Raw genomic sequence first — 21,509 nt, 5'->3', positions numbered from 1 at the left:
TTGACTGGAAGAAGTTCTGTGGAAAAGCATTTTATTAAACTCATGTACAAAGAGAAAAATACATTGAGCTAATAAAAATGTCCATATTTGTGGATTTAGCTGTACAGGTGCTCACGGCTAACTGAAACCTGGAGCAGCTTCATTAGAGAGAAGAGCTTCATGTTCTCCCTGAATCAATAACTGTCTGGAAAAGACCTGAACATGTGATTCAGGTTTAAACATCCAGATGTTGACTTAATGACTGGCTGAGGCACATCTGTCTGATTGTCTCTGCACCTTCTCCACATGTGTAAAACCACATTCTCTAAATATGATTCTGATCAGTCTCTGAAGCTCATGTTGGCGTTGATGACCCATCAGAATTCAAAGCTGGTCCAATCAGTCTGGTTCAGAATCTGAATCAGAATCTGCTCCTCACCTTTCTCAAGCTTCTCAAGGTCATTCTGGACATCTGATGTCCACTTAACTAAAGAAATCCAGTAAATCGGGGACAAAAGTAAACAGTTTAATAAGTTATTTCAAAATTCCGATGACCTCCTTAAATGAAACGAGGGTGATTTTTGCTTTCATATAAAAAGTGACAACGCGCGACTGACGAAGGAGGAAAAATACTTTAGTCACAATTACACCAAAATATTTGGCTCAACACGGAGCCTCAGTCTCAGAACTGTTTCATATAAAAAAAAAATCTTCACATTTGGTTCTAATTCTTCGGTACCATCAGAGAGGAATATTATTTCATTAACAGAGCAGTGCATTATGGGATGTGAAGACAGCAGCACCTTCTAGTGCTGATGAGGCAACAGGTTTTGGCTGTGGTACGTGAGCGCTAGCTGAGGTCGGTCGTACATGTCGCTCAGAATCCTAAACTTTGGGCCCCACTGTGACAACCGGTTGCAGACAAACCCGCCGTTGTCCTTTTCCTCCTCGCCGCCGCGGTCAATGTCCCTACAAGAGGTGACTGACCCCAGCGAGCTGAGACTTCCTGCCAGCGACCCCGAGCCTTCCACGCACCAGACGTGGTACGAGTCCGGAGGGAACGCCTGGAAGTCGTTGTCCGCCTCCCAGACAATTCGAGACACGTACGTTTTAAAGTGTGCGTGAGAGTGCGGCTCTGGCCCCGCCCTGCTGACAACAGCAGCGTAGTCCGAGTAGGCGCCCAGAGACGGATGCTGATGCGCCATGCTGAGGTAGGGGGCGCCAGAGCTGCAGGAAGAGCCAGAAGGGTGGACTTCCTCTTGGGAACCAGGTGATGACTTGATGAGTGGCGCTGTAGTGCACGATGACGACTGCGACAGACTAGAACACAGCGGCCGCTTCAGCTCAGTGATGTCATATCCTTTCTGGAAAACATAGAACACCACATTGCTTTAGTACTAAAGCCACATCTAGCTACTAACCACCCTGTGTGCGCATGCACCTATGTTTCGACATCTGTGTACCAGTATGAGTGTGTATATACCTGTGTTTCAGTGGCTATGCCTACCTAGGTGTGTATATACCTGTGTATGTGTGTGTGTACCTGTGTGAGTGTGTATGTGTGTGCATGCATATATCCACGTATGTCTAACTGTGTATATATACCTGTGTGAGTGTATATACCTGTGTATGTGTGTGTACCTGTGTGAGTGTGTACCTGGTCCTGCTCCCCGCCTCCTTCCTCGTTGTAATTCAGGATGTTTTCCCGGACATCCTCCCAGCTCTCATGCTCAGCTGGGATGTGATAAACTCCTCTCTTCCTGAACTTACTGCGACTTCCTTTCTGGTTCCACACTGTCACCGCCACCAGCACAGCTGTGCACAAACAACCATTAGAGGGTAGAATATTACGTCGGTAGAAACCAACATGGCTGCCGCTCCAACCTTAAGGGGCGGAGTTTAAAAACTTCAGTCACAGTCGGTTCCTGACCTGATCTACACAGATTTACAGTCCCGCGGCTACATTAGCCTCAGTGTGGCTACACACAACACAGCCGATCGACCGATTACAACACAACATTATTGATCAGTTGTTACACAAGTTCACAAGGGAGGAAATTATTGATCAGCACATGCTCTCACCCAAGAAGATAAGCAAACACATGCTGATGGCGAGGATGGAGCTGGGGCTGAGGGCAGCCAGACGGTGACTTCTGACCTGGCCCAGCTCACAGCGCTGACCCCTGAAGCCCTCCTGACACCGACACCGGAAGCTGTCCGCGGATGTGGGCTGGCACACGCCGCCGTTACGGCAGGAAGTCGACCCGCAGGGTGACGGCCAGCAGCTCTGCTGACCTGCGTCGTCTGTCACCGTCACCTGTCCGCCGGGACACCTGACAGTACAGCGAGAGCGAAGAATGAGGTCGTGTCGGTCTGAGAGGGCGTGTCTGTGCACCTGTACCTGCACTGGTGTTTCCTCCAGAGGTCAACGCAATGCAGCGGGCTGCTACATGGTCGACCGCTGCAGGCATCACTCAGGCAGCCCGACATGATGCCCCGCCTCTCCAGGACTGCTACCAAGTCTCGGTTCTGCCCGTCCAAAAGGAGTTGGTGACCATTGAAGCGAACGTCCCGCAGACACCCTGAGGGAGCAGAAGGCAGATGAAAACATAAACAGCAATGAATGATGAACTGGAGTCGGGAGGAGGAGGAGGAGGAGGAGGAGGAGGAGGAGGAGGAGGAGGATCTGCTCCTCACCCAGAAAGCTGCTAGCGTTTCCCGTCTTTGGACCGTTACCAACCATCACGCTGGTCGGGTCAATCACAATCTTCCTGTGACTCCCTAATCGGGCCTGCACCTCCCTGGAGCCCCCACCCTGCTCCAGCTGTAGAGTGAACAGGTTGTCATGACGACGTAGGGAGACCAAGATCCACTGGCCGATGTCGACTCTGTGCCCAGGGAGCCGCAGCGCATGGGCGCCATCTCCAAGGTCAGCGCGGACAGACAGGTGACCCTCTGCGATCTGAAAGCCACAGATATTGTCAGACTGTGGCCGTGAGTGGTGGCGTGTGATTGGTCAACAGGCTGACCTCCAGGACGATGAACTCAGTCGGGGTCGAGGACGCCACGGCGAGCAGCGTGCCTGATGCAGCCCTTGTTCGGACAAACAGCTGGATGCTGGTGTGACGGGAGCTACCGCCGCCTCTGAAGTGGAAATGGACGACGCTGCCCGAGTCGAAGGAGAATTCTGGGATGGCTGAGAGGGGAGGAGCCAAAGTCATGTTTGAGAGACATAGCAGCAGCTGTTAGCTTAGCATTTAGCATCCAATCCTGATGGGAAGTAGACTCCAGCCAAGAGGCCTGACATGGACATGGACACGGAGACATGGAGGAGGCGTTGGGCGGCAGTCAGCAGGACAAGGGACGATGCTTCTGAAACACTTGAAACTGAACCCCCCCTTTTTGTTTTTTTTACCTGTATCGCACTTCTGTCCCGTGTATCCAGGGTAACAGTCGCAGCTGAAGGAGCCCCAGTCGGCCAGACAGGATGCCTGGAGGCCGCATGACGGCCCTGCCGCCGTCACACACACACCGTCTGTCAGCCTGCAGCCTGGGGAGCTGTCCACACTCTCACCTGGAGACGCCAGGTCGTACACCTGTGCAGGATATAGAGACACTAAATAAAGATACAGACAGACAGACAGACAGACAGACAGACAGACAGACAGACAGACAGACAGACAGACAGAGACGTGTGCAGACACACGCGCACACACACACACACACACACAACCTACCTGACTGTCCACCATCAGGTTACGGATGCAGCCGCTGAAACCACGGTAACGCCAATAAGGAGACGTTTTCTTTACTCCTCCTAACTGAAGAGGCTGGAAGACATTCAGATACCTGAGGAGGAGGAGCAGCAGCACGGGGGTGGGGGGTAAGCAGGAGGAGGGGTTGGAGCGGCAGGATTAATTGATGGCGAGATGGTGAATAAAGTGATATCTTGTCTTCAGGCTGTCCCTCACCTCTGGCGTCCAGGTGTCTCTCCAGCAGCTCTGCAGGCCGACTCGTCCACCTTTGGGGGTCCACCGGCTCCGACACCCTGGGGCCCAATCACCTCTGCACCCTCACACTGGTCCAGGACAAAGTCCACAACCTAAAAAACATTTCCTGTGAGCTGTTTTCACCTACTTGTCTTTAATCTTAACACTTTACCTCAACGTTTACATCAGTTTAATCAGTTTTTAGGTTAAACTGAATGAAACCATCGACGCTATGTCTCTCCCACCCCCAGTCCCACCTTTCCATCAGTGCTGATGTCGAGGCGATGCCAGCGGCGGTCGGTGACTGAGGATGTAGGCGGGAGCTGCAAGGTCAGCGTTCCAGAGCCATGGTTAATGCTCAGAACCGGAACCCCATTCTTCAACTCTGGACACAAGATGAGGAACACAGTGATCATGTTCATTATGTGGAATCAGTTCCTCCTCAGGTCAACGGGTCAGAGGAAAGTTCAACAAGATGGTTCTAGTCAAAACCATAATGGATCAGTCTGGCTGCTGCTGCAGCGGCAGGAAAATGGATCCTGAACAGGGTCCATGTGATCATGTGACCCAAACGCTCGTAAATACAAAAATCTGGGTCTCATCAAATTATGATGATTGTGTGTGTGTGTGTGTGTGTGTGTGTGTGCATTTTCCTGCATCACCACTGGTTCTGAGTCTGAGTTCAGGCTAATATAGCGCCTGTAGCCGAGCCAACAACCATTGCGGCTCTGGCTGACTCATGCTGGTTCCCAGTCTGAGTGTGTAACAGTGTGTAAACTTTATATTCATTATCACGGACAGAGGCCACGGCCTTCAGTCAGATTTAAGTACCAAACCTCAAGTTCAGCCAAACTTTTTAGGAGGGGGTGGTCTGAGGTAACAATTAGTTCACGCTCGATCGTCAACATGTTTAGTGACATAATCAAGTACAGGCGGTAAACATACCGATGGCGATGAAGTCCTCAGGCTCCCCCGGGTAGGCGGAGTTTAATGGCCCATTGTACAGCAGCAGCCCATCTGCTGACTCAGCCAGGAACTCCAGGGAGATGTGGCTCTGGAAACAAGGCCTGATGGGAGGAAACCAGGCATAGCCGTGGCCACCAAAGCTGTGTTTGGTCTGCTGACACTCGGGCCCATCAAACATGGGGGGACATTTACACCTGATACACAGAGCAGATGTATGAATGCTCAACAGAACAGAAGACTGTTGGGAAACACACGGAACAAGTTCTTGTCACAGTTTCCCTCCAAGGTTCTAAGAAACAAGATTTCCCCTTCACTCTGTGACTTACCTGTGTCCCAGAGGCCCATCCAGACAGGTACCCCCGTTCAGGCAGGGGTCGGTGGCGTAGGTGGAGCAGGGCATACGGACCCACTCCCGGGAGTGACAGCCACATCGAGCCGTGAGCGAAGCTGACAGCGACACCAGGGATGTGGTACCGCTGCTGAGAGCCCCGGGGGTCGTACTGAAGGACACGGCGGTGCTGCAGCCTTCAGAGTGACTGCAGTCAGTGGAGGGACACTCGTCCACGCCCACCTGAGAGATGGACACGCCCAGTATGGCCTCCAGCTGCATGACATCAACAGTTTAATTAATTATGTTTAAAGCACAAACCCGATATGGACAGAACCTTTTAAAAGGAGCCCAGTGTTAGCATGAAACAAACAACCGCTGTAGCAGCTGGTCTGAAGCAGACGCCCCTGGACGGGGAACCCTGGAACTAGTGTGGAGGGATTCTACATGAAAATGTCAACAGAATCTGGAGAGAACGAACACAACTTTTCCTCTTATTGCTATACGTGACGATCAAAAAGGTGTTGAAGATCATTTGATGTTTGACATTTGTGTCAGTGTGTTGGTGTTTCGGTGGAGTGGAGGACCGAGCAGCCAACAGGCGTTTGACTGGTTTTTCAGGTCATCACCTTTGATCTGCCCGCTGCGACGTAGCCGTGAAGCGTCTCTGTCCTGTAGGGCGGCGAGCCGCGAGCAGCAAACCACACGTTCAGCAGCTTCTCGGCTCTCTGCCCAGCGTCAGCAACAGAGAAGATCTGGATGTTCTCTGGTTGAGTATGAAGGAGATCAGCCAGTGTCTCCGTAAAACGAGCAAAAAGACTCTTCTCAGCTCCGCCGCTGCTGAAAAACTGCTGCACCGTCACATCTGGACAAGGATGTAAAGCTGATTAGAGGAAGCCGTACAGGTAGCACATTAAAAGCTGCTGAAACAGGAGTTGTTCCACAGATATTCCACATTTATCCAGATACTCAGCACAGAAAAGCCCTGCAGCCATGTTGGGTGTCTCACGGGGGACAGTGTCCTCTCACAGGACCCCACATTGGTCTTCCTGGACTCACTATTCAGCTGGACGGAGGCGGCATTTCTCAAAGCATCCTGCTGCAGTTCTCGGACGTCAACCTGAGCAGTGGAGGTCACGTCGGGCCACGTCCGGTCAGACACACGGACGTGCAGCAGATACGACCCTGGTGGCACCCCCTCCCTGATTCTGAGCTGCCCGGAGGTCTGGTTGAGTCCAAAGAACCTGAGGAGAAAAGTCAAGTTTCAAAATGTCTTTACTGCCACTTGTTGGCCAACATCATTGTCAACATAAGCCCCTCCCCCTTCACATTGATGACCATGGAACCCTTAAAATTAAAGAGAAGGCAAAAGACTCTTATCTGTGTTTAATAGACAGACAAGACAGGATCAAGGGAACCCAGGAGATGTTCAGGAACGTGTAGAGCAGCATCACAGCCCGATGAAGATGTTGTTTATGTCTAAGAGATGACGCTCCTCATCAGAAATTCTGTCTGATCTAAAATCTGACTACAGTTGTTCCCAGAAGGGACTTCTCAGATCAAACCCAGCCCAGATCCATTTTCTTGATCTGGGAATGTTTGGAGGGTCAATCTGGCTCTGAACATGTGCCATTGGGTGCATGTATAAACCTCCGTCCTCTAATTTCAGGCAGATTGATCATCCGCTGGGGTGTCGAAGCCTCAGGCCTGGAGAAGGACCACGGGCTAGGAACAGATAATCCCACAGTCAGAAGTCTGACTTTAAACATGTTATTAAAAAGTTTAAACTGAAAACAGTGAATTTTCTACACTTCTCTGCTCTCCTGATGCTGGAAATGACGTTTAGCCACCAAACAGCATCACTAAAAGGTCCTGCAATGAGGCTGGGAGAGACCATGTTTTGTCTTGATGGTTTTTGCACGTCCTCTGAGGAACACCCACATCCAACCATCTGACCACACAGCTTCACTGGGAAAGTTGGATTCCAGCTTTGGTAATGGAGTTGGTAGTCAAGTATTAATACCACTGTTCCCACAAGATGGCTGCCCTTTCATCAGCTCTTAATCTGTCCCGTTTCTTCTTCTGCTCTTCCTCAAACGACATTTTGTTTGCATCACAAGATCAACTCGGAACAAAAGACTCTTTGAGTGATTGATGTTTTCATTTAGTTTTCCTCCTCCAGAACGAATAAATAAAAAGGGAAATTCTGTTTAATATCAGAATTAGTGCTTTAAAGTCTTAAGTAGGTCAGCATATCAGAACCTTCCCTCACCTGGATGGTTTTCCTTCAAAGCGGTAAAACTTCTCACTCCAGTCGTCCAGGTCGGGGGACTGAACTTGTCCCAGCACCGTGTTTGGAAATATGCCTGCGGGGGGTGAGAAGACAAAATAAATCCAAGACGTCGCTGGCTGTGAAGGAATTTGCTGTGAGGGGACGTGTTCCCTGTGGTACCACCCAAATACTGAGAGTGAAGTATGGAGATAAGGAGGAGAGCGACGCCTCATTGGTGCACGCGGTCACGGTTTGACGGCGCAGCAGGAAGACATGCACACAGCAGAGGTGCTCACTCATTTATCCCCCCCCCCACCTCCAAAGAAACCTGAATGCAGAGCTGTAATCTCTTTAGCTGTGAAATCAGCTGCCTCTTTAAAAATGGCTCCTGCTTATGCAGCCGTCAGACCTGGGACTTTAGCCCCACTTCATTGTGTGCGCCGCGGCATCTGGTAGAGCTGCGTGATGGATTCGTATTAGCGGGTTAATATACTTTCATGTGGAAAGGCCCCTGGAGAGAAAACCCACTAAAAATACATTAAAGAAAACCTCAGATTTCCAGCAAATTACGGAAGGCTGACAGATGGTAAGAAAGGCTAAATAAGTGATGCCGACTTGAGCGGGAGGCTGCGAGCAGTCGACTGTGACGGGTACAGCCTTAAAAACAGGAGCCCAGAGCGCTCAGGGGTGCTGGAGGTTATAGCAGCAGGAAGACACCAGTTGGAAATTGTCTCCAGTTACACTCAACGTTCCCTTGAGCAAGACGGTATCTGCACGGATGTGCAAGTGGCAGGTTCCACTTAACTAGTTTAAGAAACCGAGGATTAAAGTCCTCCCCAGCCCTTAAAAAAAATTCTCTCTGTAAAATGAGATGTTTTCCTAATGGACAAGGTATAAAATCAGAGTTCCGAGCCTGTTTTAATCCTGATTTTATGGAGTATTTCAGACCAACGTTTGGAAGTCTGAGTGGTGAACGAACCCTTGTAGCTGTAGACGATGAAGTTGGCGTGTCCTGGAGCGTGAGGGTGGTCATTCCGGTCACCAATGATGACTGTCAGCGTGCTGGTGGAGCTCGCGGGAGGAGAGCCGCTGTCAGTCATGAGGACTGGGAGGAAGTACTGCTTCTGCCGCTCTCGGTCGAAGGTCCGCAGCGCGGTGACAGCGGCGCTGCCGTTTCCATAGTCTGTCAGGTTAAAGTTGGTGGCATCCGAAGTTAGCATGAGAAGACGTATGGAGAAGGGTGCTCCGTTAGCAGAGGTGTCCCTGTCGATGGCGTGCAGCAGCAGCGAGGTGTCGTTCATTCGCACCGCCTGTGGTGCTGCTGTGTTCTCCCAAACGATGGGTCTGTAAGGGGCTTCAAACTCTGGCCCATTATCATTAGTGTCCAGAACCGTTACCATGACGATGGCCATGCCAGTGAGAGACGGGCTCCCTGCATCTGTGGCCAGCAGGATGAGCCTGTGCTGCGAGATCTTTTCCCTATCCAGAGAATCAGCCACCACCACCCAACCAGACGGGTCCACCAGGAACTGACTGAAGGGGTCAGACTCCCGGGAGATGCTGTAGGTAAAACGTCCATTCAGGCCCGAGTCCAAATCTGAGGCTGTTACCTGTGTGACTATCGTTCCCACGGCTACGTCTTCAGACAGTGCCGCCGACTCGTAGAACTGTGGGAAGAAGACGGGGGCGTGGTCATTGGAGTCCTCCACCTGAATCAGGCAGCAGCTGAGGCTGAAGAAATCAGCATCTTCAGCCTTAACTGTTAGATTAAACACTCTCTCCTGGGGCTTCTCAAAGTCCACCTTCTTCTTTAGTTTTATCACCCCCCGTCGGTTCACTTTGTCCGTCTCCATGAAGAACTTCCTGTCATCATCCCCACTGATGATGCTGAAGGTTACCACGGCGTTCTCTCCCTCATCTTCATCTGTGGCTGAAACTACAAGAACCTCACTGTTCACCTCCAGATCCTCTGTTACCTGGACACCAAAGGGTCTAATTAGAACTTGTACAAATATCCTGTGTTGGTGTTTTGGTGTTTGTGTTTGGACTAACCTGAGTGCTGAAGAGCATCTGCGTGAAGACCGGTGGGTGATCATTAACATCAGTAACGATGATGGTAGCCGTTCCTGTTCCCGTCAGCCCCCCGCCATCTCTGGCCTCCACCACCACCAGGTAGCGGTCCTCCTCCTCCCGGTCCAGGGACCGGAGGACTGTGTAGATGGTCCCTGTGCTTCCATTGATTGAGAACAAGTTCAGGTTGAAGTCATTGCGAATGTTCTTGATAATGCTGTAGGTCAGCATCGCATTTCGGTCCACGTTGGGGTCATCCAGGTCCGTGGCACGCATCTCCATGATGGATGTGTCAGCAGGTGAATTTTCAGGTACCTGACCCACAAAACATCCATCCACCCTCAGTGCCGGACAGGGAAAAAAGGGTGCGTTGTCATTGACATCTCTGACTTCTAATAGCACGTCAGCAAACCCTGTGAGTCCTGTCCCCCCTTCATCTGTAGCCAGAACCAGGAACCTCCAGGCCGGACGCTCCTCCCTGTCCAGCCGCCGGTGGGCATAAATCCTCCCGGTGCGTTCATCAATAGTGAACTCGCCACCTGCCCCTTGACCGTGAAGGAAGTAACGCAGAGCGGTCTGATCAGCCTCCTGGTCTGGGTCTGTGGCCGACACCTGCAAATACAAACACCTTCATCAGGTACGAAGTGTTCCACACAGCTTTGGAAAGGCTTCACCAATAGTGCTGATACAAGAGTGCTGCAGTCTAGATTTGTGGCAACTGATGAGCTCAGATGTAACTTCCTTTAAAAAGACCACAGACTTCCTCGTTTTCATTATGCACAAATGTCACAGCAGCAGGTAGAAGAGGAGCTCGTCCTGTTCACTTAATCGGCCTCCCTGATATCTCTGGATGGCAGTGGCAGCATTAGGACCTGTTCTCACGTCACGTTGAGGAATTCAGCAATTAAAAGAAAATTGTTAACCACAAAACGAGAAGAAAAGGATGACTTTCAGCCTTTTCTTCACCACCGTGATAGCAGAAGCCTTTGAAGCCACCCACTGGCTGCCTATCGCCATGCGGCAGGTAGAGCATATTAACGATCACGGTGGCAGAGGCGCGGATGCAGCACATGCAGGTGAAAAAACATGGGGCTCGTACGGGGCCGTTAGAGCAGAGTAAAGCCTGTATCAAATCAATTCCAGCAGGCGAGAGAAGGCAGGCGGCAGTGACACACACACACACACACACGCACACGCACACGCACGCACGCACGCACACACACACACACACACACACACACACACACACACACACACACACACACACACCTCTCTGGCGGTGATTAGTTTTCCTGCTGTCACCTTTAAATCTGATTTAGCTCACCAGAACATGCAAATTAGCATGAATTACCAGGGAAAGGTGTGACAACAGGAGGAGGATAGGAGTTCCAGAGGAGCCTGACACATGTGTGGACACTGGAGGTGAGGAGATGCTCCAGGCCCATTCACATCTGGTTGTAACCTAATACTCACATCTTATTCTCATTAGCTCACATTTTATTATCTTTAAAGGCTCCATATCTGCTAAATTCTGTGGAGCTGAAGCCAAGTTGACACAATGTTGACAGCATTTCCAGCACTATGTGACCACAGCATCAACATTACAGCAGGGCTTTGATAGCTCTTTAGCTAACAGACACATCTGCTCACCTGCAGGAGGAAAACAGGAAGCTGGGTGAGCTCCTCCATCACAGCAGCGTGGTACTCCATCTGGCTGAAGATGGGTGCTTCGTCGTTGCGGTTTATCACCTTGACCACCACCAGCGTCTCATTCTCCCACTTCCCATCAGAAGCAACGAGCCACAGCTCGTAACGGCGCTCTGCCTCATAGTCGAGGGGCTGGGCTACAAAGATGGTTCCTACCTCAGGCTCCACATCGAATGTGCCCATGTTGTTCCCAGCTGCTATCTGGTAGCGTAACTTAGCATTAGCCCCTGTGAGGACAGGAGAACAGGAACCCACTGATGCTTTGTTGTCATCAAAATACAGTTCATCTGAATTTAAAGACTGTTCTTTTCATGTCAAAATTATTTCACTCCTGAATCATTTTGGTTTCTAATCTTAGAATTGTCATTTGTTTTTATTTATTTTTGTAGGGTGGGTGCCGTCTGCTGTGTTTACCAGGAGGAAAACACCATCTGTGAAGCTGTGAAGGACCTTCATCATGACACTGAACACTGTGTGTGTGTGTGTGTGTGTGTGTGTGTGTGTGTGTGTGTGTGTGTGTGTGGGTGGGTGGGTGCGGAATGACTCCAGTGGTTTCTTGCCTCTGGCAGGCCCTTAATGATTACTGTGGCCATATGGTATTGCCCTCTTCTCCCACACTCACACCAATGCAGAAGGGCACAGCAGATTTGATTCAAAGCGTAGCAGGAGCACCAAAATTGTGATTAAGGTCAGATCCCAGCTTAAGGAGAGGTGGGCCGCGGGGGGAAGTTGTCCCTCAGTGCTGACTGCAGGTTGACACGATGACAGACTAAACTCATCACTGGAGGAAGTTTCACTTTGATTTACGAAATGTATCACGCTGGAAAATACCCCATGTTGTGGCCTCAGATGGCCACGAGAGGCCCAGCAGCTTGTTGAAATTCAGCAGGCGGCAGCAGAAACCCTGAACTGTGAAATCATTAATGCGTTTTGTGACTTTGCTGTGACAAGAAACATGAAGCTCAGCCACTTTTCTGTTCCTCTGAATGCTAATGACCAGAATTTACTCTGAAAAATCTTCCTCTTAGTTTGGCCTCAAACCAGAGAAAGATATGTAGAAATATCGTGTGCTCTTCTGCATTACAGGCTGCACCTCTGCTAATAACTTCTGTTAGAGGCTGCAGCTCTCAACCACAACAAGAACCTTTGGACACAAACGTCTGACTCAACCTCATGACTTATGTCCTGACATAAGCTCAGGTGCTTAGACTCCATACTCTTGGATGGAGGTGGGACCTTTGAGCATTCCAGAACATTGTCCTTGTCTTTAAGGCGTTTGCCTACAAACTTCAGCTCCTTCTCCTGATGGAACGTTACTCTCCTGGAGTCACTCTGGACCTGTGGGAATGTTCTGGAGCTCTGCACCAACAATGTTGTGTTGTTAATATTAGCACCTGTGCTGGAATCATGTTTTTATTGTTCTCTTTCTTAAAATGCCTCAAGTAAAGGAGAGTAAACCGGTTGGAACGTCAGCTACAGCAGAAGCTGTAAATTCTGAGATCTAAACTGTGTGAACAGATGAAGCAGTATGGAAATTCAGGATCACACGTGTGTGTGTGTGTGTGTGTGTGTGTGTGAGAGAGAGAGAGAGAGAGAGAGAAAGAGAGAGAGAGAGAGAGAGACAAAGGTTAAAGATTAAAACCTGAAAATAAACAAGCAGACACACTGCTCCTTTTACCGAGTAAAGAAGCCCTTAAGGCCTTGAGACAACATCATCATTAATAGGAGGAAGAGGAGGAGGAAGAAAGAAAGGTATGTCTTGTTGATGTGTTCAGTTTATTTTTTTTCCCTTCTGCTGCTTTTTTGTTGAAAGTGGAGGAGGAAGAAGAGGAGTGAGAGACAAACAAAGACACACACTTCAAACTCTGGAGCTCCAGAGACGAGCAGCACCGGCTAACGAGCTGCGACAGCCGGAAGAGGAGGAATGGTGACATCATCATTCCCTCCTGACTCACCATCGTCTTCATCGTTGGCAGTGACGGTGATGAGGACAAATCCCACCTCTTTGTCCTCCTCCACGCTCACCTCGTACAGCGGCTGGGCAAATGCTGGTGCGTTGTCGTTGACGTCGGTGACAAAGATCCGGACATAGGCCGTATCTAGGAGAACACACACGTCTGTTATACTGGGAGACCAGTGGGGCTGCTGGTGATGGCCAGAACATGTCTGTTATACTGGGAGACCAGTGGGGCTGCTGGTGATGGACAGAACATGTCTGTTATACTGGGAGACCAGTGGGGCTGCTGGTGATGGACAGAACATGTCTGTTATACTGGGAGACCAGTGGGGCTGCTGGTGATGGACAGAACATGTCTGTTATACTGGGAGACCAGTGGGGCTGCTGGTGATGGACAGAACATGTCTGTTATACTGGGAGACCAGTGGGGCTGCTGGTGATGGACAGACTGACTGTCAGAGAGGACCTTGGGACAACAGGCCAAGCCTGAACTCCACTCTGACCTTGCACCTGACCTGTGTGTGCATGTGTGTGTGTGTGTGTGGTGGGGTGGGGGGGGTGGGGTTACCAGTATTGGGCTGTCCCTGCTGTCCCGGTCTTGCTGACTCAGAACCGTCCATTGACTGGACTTCCATCAGGTATGAGGCCTTCTGCTCGCGGTCAAATGATGCTCGGGTGACGATGACGCCGCTGAGCGAGTCGATGTCAAAGAACTGAGAGTCGCCGCTGTCGTCCCTTAGGATCAGGTAGTGGACCTGAAGCATCAACAGGACACAGTCAGCCAGCCTCAGAACTCATCTACTGTTCTTCACGCAGAACCAGGAGTCTGAACAGTGACTTTGTGTTTGGAGGCTTCTCACTCAGCAGGTCAAAAAGCTTTAAGTCAAACTGCATCGTCTGGCTTTCAAACGCAACTCTGTTTCCAAGGCAGATGGTTCTGGTAGAACCCGTGGGTGATCCTCACCATCCCGTGTAGACCAGAGTCCAGGTCTGCAGCAGACACCTGGGCCACTGATGTGCCGATCTGGGCTCCTTCAGGAACCGTGGCCTCGTAGGTTGAAGACAGGAAGAAAGGAACGTTGTCATTGATGTCTGAGGGGGAAAGGAGCAGCATGAAAATCAGCAACAGTCGCTCATGAAATTGGATTAAAGCTGACAGAGAAAAGGAAAGAACACACGGAAGTAAGAAGAAAAGAGCGAGAAGAAAAACAGAAGGTGGAGAAATGCTGGAGAAATGCTGGAGAAAGAGAGCGTTAATGAAAACTCTCATTGTGTGAAGAGCCTGGGAGAGCCTGAAAGAGCCCACAAAGCTCCGTCGGCTCACTTTCAAGCTGCGCTGAGCCAATTATAGCATCTGATGTGTGTTTGTTCAAAGCCAGTCAGGAAGTGTTGTGGGGGCTCTGCTCGCCTCCAGATGCTGATGGGACATGAGTCAGGAGGGATGAGCTCTCATTAGCTCTGCTGACGTTTGCTGCTGCTGCAGCCCTGATCTCGCTGCATTCTGCTCCTTGTGTGTCCTCTCATGACGTTTCACTTGTTGAAATGTCAAAGTCCATCATCAGCAGCAGAACAGTGCTCAAAAGTGACGCGGCTGAGTTTTTACCTTCTATCTGTTTGCAATCAATTATTTTCATCATTCCGTATTCAAAGGATTCCTCAATTAACTTGTTTTTTGACCATCATATATCCTTATTTTATTTTTTTCTTTCTTACTTTGTGAATAAAAATCCTTATTGTGTCACTACCCTTTTAATGCACAATGTGGGTCATTTTTGACCAGATATTCAGTAAATATCTTGTTTTGTTTAGTACAAATAATCATCTTTATTTTTCAGTTCTTAAGTTATGAATAAGCGCAGCTTTTATATTTCTGCATCAAGTTGACAAACATGGGTCAGAAGCGACCCAAATGCATTTACTACAGCGTTTGTTGGGAACTGTGAATTGTGCTTGTGTCAGTCATTCCACAGCTCAGCACAGCACACTTTTCCCTTCTAATACATGTAAGTATCATTTTTCTATTGTTCTGACATTAACATTTCCTTAGGAAAAAAACAGACTATATTGCGGCTACCTTGAGAGGGAGTAGATTACTTGTTAGTTACAAGAAAGTTGCAAGTAATGACTATTATCTAGCTAGCTTTTGACATATTCTACTTTAGTTGGCTCATTTTATTGCTAAATTCATAGGATGCTCACTCAAGCTCCTCCTGGCTCCTCACCTGAGTGAGACAGAGAGAGTTTGGGAAGGATTTAGGTCTTGGAATTTAGAGAATTTGATATTGAGTCAATCTTTTCCCCCTCTCATAGGTCGTAAAATCACAGTGGACACCAGCGTCCCTCAAGCTGAGAAGCTTAAATTACTGACTCTAATTTACTGATCACCCACACTCACCTGTTACGTTGACGTAGACGGTGGTGAAGGACGCCAGCGGAACAGAGGCCACGTTCTGGACACGAACCCTGAGGGTGAAGAAGCCAGTAGTCTCGTAGTCAAGGTTCTCAGCCACCAGGATGGACGCCGAGCCGTCCACACGGTTGGGCTTGATGTAGAACCGAACCGGCATGTTGGTCTCTGGCACCTGACCCTCCTCTAGGTTGTAGGTGACCCGAGGGTCATCCAGAGAGGACGTGGCTTTGATGGTCTGAGGGAGGGAGGGAGACACAAATCTGAGCTTCAGTCCTCTGTTTACCTCTGACAGGAAGACCAGACAGCAGAGAGGAAATGACACACACACACACACACACACACACACACACACACACACACACACACACACACACACACCGGTAATGACACGCCTGGCAAACCTCATTACCGATGCTAAATTCAAAACATCAGTTCCTCCTCATTTTCACTGTTGATTCTTCTGTCTGATTCATTCTGTCTTGACCAAGAACAAGAACTACAAAATTGTTCTTTTAAGACGTCATCTATTAGACTGTATGGTTATAAATGTCTGAACTGTTGCTACAATAATAAACGATGACGTTTCTTGGTTTTTCCATCATCCGTTGAAGTTAACTACGGCACCAACGGTCACTCACCACTATCTTGGCGTCTCTGACGGTGTTTTCCGGAACAGTCACCCAGTACTCGGGCTGTTCCCATAGTGGCGGCTGGTTGTGAACGTTGGTGATGAAGACGGTTAGCTCCACAGAGCTGCTACGGTTGCCTCCATCCAACGCTACGATCTGCCGCACAATCCTCGAGGTCTGTACAGAGGAATGACAGGAAGCAGCCTTTAACATGCATCTTTTATTTTGTAAGGAAAAGTGCCTAAAGACAGAGCTGAGAGGAGGAAGAAAGGAAGACATGAGGAAGAGGGGCCCATAGGGTTAGGGTTAGGGTTAGACATGAGGAAGATGGGCCCATAGGGCTAGGGTTAGGGTTAGACATGAGGAAGAGGGGCCCATAGGGCTAGGGTTAGGGTTAGACATGAGGAAGAGGGGCCCATAGGGTTAGGGTTAGGGTTGGGTTAGGGTTAGACATGAGGAAGAGGGGCCCATAGGGCTAGGGTTAGGGTTAGGGTTAGACATGAGGAAGAGGGGCCCATAGGGTTAGGGTTAGGGTTAGACATGAGGACGAGGGGCCCATAGGGTTAGGGTTAGGGTTAGACATGAGGACGAGGGGCCCATAGGGTTAGGGTTAGGGTTAGACATGAGGAAGAGGGGCCCATAGGGCTAGGGTTAGGGTTAGGGTTAGACATGAGGAGGAGGGGCCCATAGGGTTAGGGTTAGGGTTAGACATGAGGAGGAGGGGCCCATAGGGTTAGGGTTAGGGTTAGACATGAGGACGAGGGGCCCATAGGGTTAGGGTTAGGGTTAGACATGAGGACGAGGGGCCCATAGGGTTAGGGTTAGGGTTAGACATGAGGAAGAGGGGCCCATGCTGGCTCAGCAGCACCGTTATCACAATCTTTAAAGACTGAAAACGATGTTTCTGCTCCTCAAACCTGCGAGCATCAGTGAGCCTGAGACCAGTCTTGAGAGTCATGTAACTGGAGACATACTGGCCTGTGAAATGGGCTGACTGACGTAAATCCAGCCAGTACTGGGATTGATGTGCAGGTACGCCGGCGTCTGATTGGACAGAGAGTAGGTGATGGCCGCGTTGCTCCCCTGGTCATCGTCGTGTGCCGCCGCCCGCAGGAAACTAGTTCCCACTGGAGTGTCTTCCCGCAGGAAGTCTGAGAGAAGGAGACAGATGGACTACTGGGATACTGGGACAGAGAGGCCAGACTGACTGGTTATATGTTATATGTATCCTTTTTATTATTGGATTATTATTTATCAGAGTGGTAAACATGAATCCTCTATATACTGGTGTGTATTTATTAATGGATCAGTTGTATCTAGTTGCCTTCCTGCTGTCAGTAATTATTTATGATGCTATGAGACAAGATGCAAAGCAAAGAACCCAGGAGAGCGAAGAGTCACAGTAGTGATGTGAAGTCTATTTGTGCTTCCTGTTGATTTCTCCTCAGAGTGACACAACTGTGAGACGAACCCAGGAAACAGGACTTAATTCATAATTTACACAAACAAATTGTAAACACATCTCGCAAATTCAGATTTTTTTTTTTCATTTTGGAACCCGTTCATCAAGTTCTTCTGTCAGTCAGAGGCTGCCTGAGTTATCGGATCTGTCAGCAGATCCATCCTGGAACCCTTTAGGTTCAATATCTGACATCTGCATAAACACAGGACTCATAAAAAACAGATGGCCAGTTCAGGCTTTGTAGCAAAGCACCCTGTGCTGCCCATTTCAACCGTTCAGTTTTGATGAGTTATAGTTCGACAGCAGAACAGACAGCCTTGCTTCCAGCCCACTTCCTCCACGTCTCCACACACACTCACACTAGCGATAAATGAATGTATGTCCCAGAAACACTTCAATCTGCCTGTTAAATAGTTAATGAGCCGCCCAGTGTGATTCCATAATCTGACGAGAATAACTTCTGACGCCACGCTTATCAAAACACACATTTGCACAGATAGTAAACAAACACGGACCCGCGGGAGCTGTCGGCGAATATTTCATCAGTCTTAGTAGCTTTCCAGGATTACAAAGCTGTCGACAGCTGCAGGACTTTTAAATGCTTTTGTAGTTCTCTTTATTTGTGTTCATCTAGTTCACCTTCAGAAGATGGAGAGAATCAACAGCCTGCAACACAAACACAGTAGCAGCCTGTTCACCTCAGCAGCAGGCAGCAGCAGGCAGCAATACTCACACTGGTAGCGGCTGTTTTCAAACTTGGGCCCATTATCGTTCTGATCTGCAATGACAATGGTGATCTGGCAGATCCCGATGAGCGGTTCGGCGGCCTGATCCGTGGCCGTGACCGACAGCGTGAATTCCCTCTGACGCTCTCGGTCAAAGCTGACTGTCGTGGTGATGTAACCTGCAGGGGCCATGTTACCATGACAATGGTTATGCACGTGGAGAAGCAGTGAAACTGTTGTCTTACTCAGAGTTGCCATTGGTTACCAGTGTCAGGATCAATGTCAAAGCCGGATGAGATGCCGTCTCTGTGCATGATGCCGTACTTGACCTGTCCATTCACGCCCATGTCAGCGTCGTGGGCCTGGACACGCAGGACCTGCGTGCCTGGCGGCTGGTTTTCTTGAACCACGGCGTTCTGACTGTAGTTCTGACACTAAGGAAACGATCTGAGGTGTAACAGCTGTAGGAATTCCTTCTGATGCTGCTTTCCAAAGATCAGTCACCTCCTGAAAGATGGGTTTGTTGTTGTTGATGTCATTGATGCCGACGATGACCTGGGTGGAGCTGCTGAGCGGGAAGGGTCCTCCGGACGCATTGTCGTCCGTGGCAGTAATGTTGAGGACATACTGGGGCCCTTTGAGCCTGGGAGGTGGACTCTTCCTCAGCTTGATGATGCCTGCACACAAATATCAGCATCTCCAACATGCGCTGTTTTTCACCCTCACCTCACCAAATAACATCTCCATTACAGAAAGATGCCGTGCACAAATATAAATCCTTCATCTGCTGAAGATGCTGAGCTCACTCTGATCACATGTTCTGGAGGTGCTGGGAGCCACATCCTCACTATCAATAAGCTCAGCTAATCACAACCGAAGCCTTCGTGAGGATCTGCTTTTCTTTGAAATACAAATGTGTTTGATAGAAGACTGCAGGTTTGTACAAAGTTTGCACGTGGAAGCGTCGCTGCTGCTGCCAGCACGAGGACAGTCAGCACATTTCACAGTCGACAGTCTCCTCAGGAGGAAACAAGAAAATCCGAAGAGAGTCTCTGAGCGTCATCAGGAAAACACTCAGCAGTCTGTCGTTTGTAATAACAGTCTGGAGGAAACACAGCAGAAACGTGGCTCCAAACAAAACCTTTGTTACCTGTTGCTGATGCAAAGACACTAAGAGTCTTCTTCATTTAGGCATCCTGCTGGGCCAATACACAGGTGTGTTTGTGTGTAGGAAGATGAAGATAGTCACCTCGAGTGTGTGTGTGTGTGTCCCTCACCCTTTTGTTTGTCCAGTAAGAAGTTGCTGTCCTCATTTCCACCAGTGACTGCATAGGAGACACCATCTCCATCTGGGTCATTAGCATGAACGATGGCGACCAGCGTATCTGGACCAGCATCTTCACTCAGGAAGGTCTTATACCTGACAGACAGACAGACAGACAGACAGACAGACAGACAGACAGACAGACAGACAGACAGACAGACAGACAGACAGACAGACAGAGAGGAACAGAAGCAGAATAATGTTATACAGCTAATTGACACTGTGGAAACATGAATAGAGTGAAAAACTGCACGTAAATGGGAGTAGAGAGGGTGAAAACATGAAACAGAATTCATAAAAAAAGTGATGAAAACCAGAGTTGAAGGGTTGAAGTGGATGGAAGGAGAGGACAGGTGAAAAGACAGGTGGAGGAGGGATGCTTCCAGGCTGAGTGTGGCGAGCAGCAGCAAACATACACGCTCTGGGAAAACACCGGGGCCTCGTCATTGCTGTTGGCAACACGGATGCGGACAGATGCCGTGCCCGTTCGAGGAGGCGTCCCTGCGTCCACGGCGACGACCACAAACTCGTACGCATGATTGGGCCGTTCATAGTCCAGGCGTTTGGCGGGGTTGACCACGCCCTCTGATGTGATGTCGAAAGTCAGCACTTTGGACGAAGTAGGAGAGCTGAGCGTTCAGCCCAGAGTCACAGTCACTGGCAACCACTGAAAGAGACCCACAGGAGTCAGGATGCTACACACACACACACACACACACACACACACACACACACATCGGCTGTAGCTACAGGTGTGTGCTCCACCTTGTAGCAGGGAGGTTCCAGCCAAGACGTTCTCGGGGACGCCGTCTCTGCTGTAGATGGCGTGCAGGAACTCAGGCGTGCAGTCATTCTCATCTGTTACCCGAACGACGACCTGCAGCCAAACATCTGTTTACGTTCTTACGCCTGACACAAGGTGTCACCGTGGCAACACAAACATCTGGTTTGGTTTTACAGTTGTCACCAGCTGTCAGACCTTCAAGGCCAATCAAAAACATGTCAATGCAAAAGATTTGTTAATGTTTTACTGTCGAAATAAGAGTGAGTTTTGCTCTTCAGCCACAACTGCAGGATTGAGCCTGACAAAGGGAGTGATTATTAAGCAAAAGTGAACCAGTTCTTTACTGTAAAACACAAACAGAGCATCTGGACATAGTTGGATCTGGTCTGGGTTTGCAGAAGCGCACAGTGGGTTTTTCATCAGCAGCAACTACAGATGAGGCAGTTGCATCACGGTGGCATCATTTCCCCCCATTTTTAATTAATGAGTTTTCATCTGGGCGCGGTGCGTTCAGGGGCCTCCAGGCATGTCAGCAGCTTTATATAATCATGTACTAGATAAGTATTGATAGCAGAATACTGGTATCTGCCTGCTGGTCCCAGTGGTGTCAGTGGTCCCGTCAGTGTTTTACAGTGATGGTGTTTCTCAACACTTGGTGGTACATAGGAGTCGTACGCACCTCTGCCACGGCGGTGAGGCCGGTGTCCGACTCGGAGGCTCGGACCTGCAGCAGGTGGAGGTTGTGGCCGCTCTCATAGTCAACTGGCCTGGTTAGGCTGAGCGTGCCGCTCTCTTGGCCGAGACTGAACAGATTCCCAGGATTCAACAAGAGCATGTAGGAAAGACTTTTCTTCTGGAAGGAGACAGCCGTAACCGTGGCAACACTGCGAGGACAGACAGTTGGATT

At 49.5% G+C, this 21,509-nt stretch overlaps 1 protein-coding gene across 1 annotated transcript; it reads right to left on the bottom strand.

Annotated features, from left to right (window-relative positions):
- Window positions 1–17: 17 nt before the first annotated feature.
- LOC101071084 (neural-cadherin-like) lies at window positions 18–21,437 on the bottom strand. Its single transcript, XM_029838524.1, has 31 exons — window positions 21,282–21,437; window positions 20,584–20,695; window positions 20,235–20,427; window positions 19,772–19,914; window positions 18,999–19,171; window positions 18,760–18,928; window positions 18,503–18,673; window positions 17,286–17,458; window positions 16,317–16,484; window positions 15,664–15,913; window positions 14,233–14,360; window positions 13,837–14,023; window positions 13,267–13,410; window positions 11,255–11,538; window positions 9,587–10,216; window positions 8,514–9,510; window positions 7,535–7,628; window positions 6,322–6,506; window positions 5,892–6,127; window positions 5,261–5,538; window positions 4,914–5,128; window positions 4,226–4,353; window positions 3,951–4,081; window positions 3,717–3,828; window positions 3,395–3,575; window positions 3,009–3,175; window positions 2,677–2,941; window positions 2,381–2,561; window positions 2,062–2,312; window positions 1,637–1,794; window positions 18–1,343 (listed from the first exon to the last, which is right to left on the bottom strand). The coding sequence occupies exons 1-31, from the start codon at window positions 21,435–21,437 to the stop codon at window positions 786–788; spliced, it is 7,218 nt and encodes a 2,405-aa protein (XP_029694384.1). The 3' UTR covers window positions 18–785.
- Between the last annotated feature and the right edge of the window lie 72 nt (window positions 21,438–21,509).

The sequence above is a fragment of the Takifugu rubripes genome, chromosome 7, assembly GCF_901000725.2.
Source record: "Takifugu rubripes chromosome 7, fTakRub1.2, whole genome shotgun sequence".
Classification (NCBI taxonomy): Eukaryota; Metazoa; Chordata; class Actinopteri; order Tetraodontiformes; family Tetraodontidae; genus Takifugu; species Takifugu rubripes.
The sequence above is the reverse complement of the archived record's forward strand: the minus strand, read 5'-3'. Positions and strand labels throughout refer to the sequence as shown.

Bases quoted from the DNA above. Each gene is read 5' to 3' on its own strand.
- LOC101071084 (XM_029838524.1), bottom strand. From the start codon at position 21,437: ATGCTCTTGTTGAATCCTGGGAATCTGTTCAGTCTCGGCCAAGAGAGC. The intron at 9,511-9,586 runs GTTAGTCCAAAC...TTTGGTGTCCAG, and splicing joins AGATGCTCTTCAGCACTCAG to GTAACAGAGGATCTGGAGGT. The intron at 5,129-5,260 runs GTAAGTCACAGA...TCTGTGTATCAG, and splicing joins GATGGGCCTCTGGGACACAG to GTGTAAATGTCCCCCCATGT.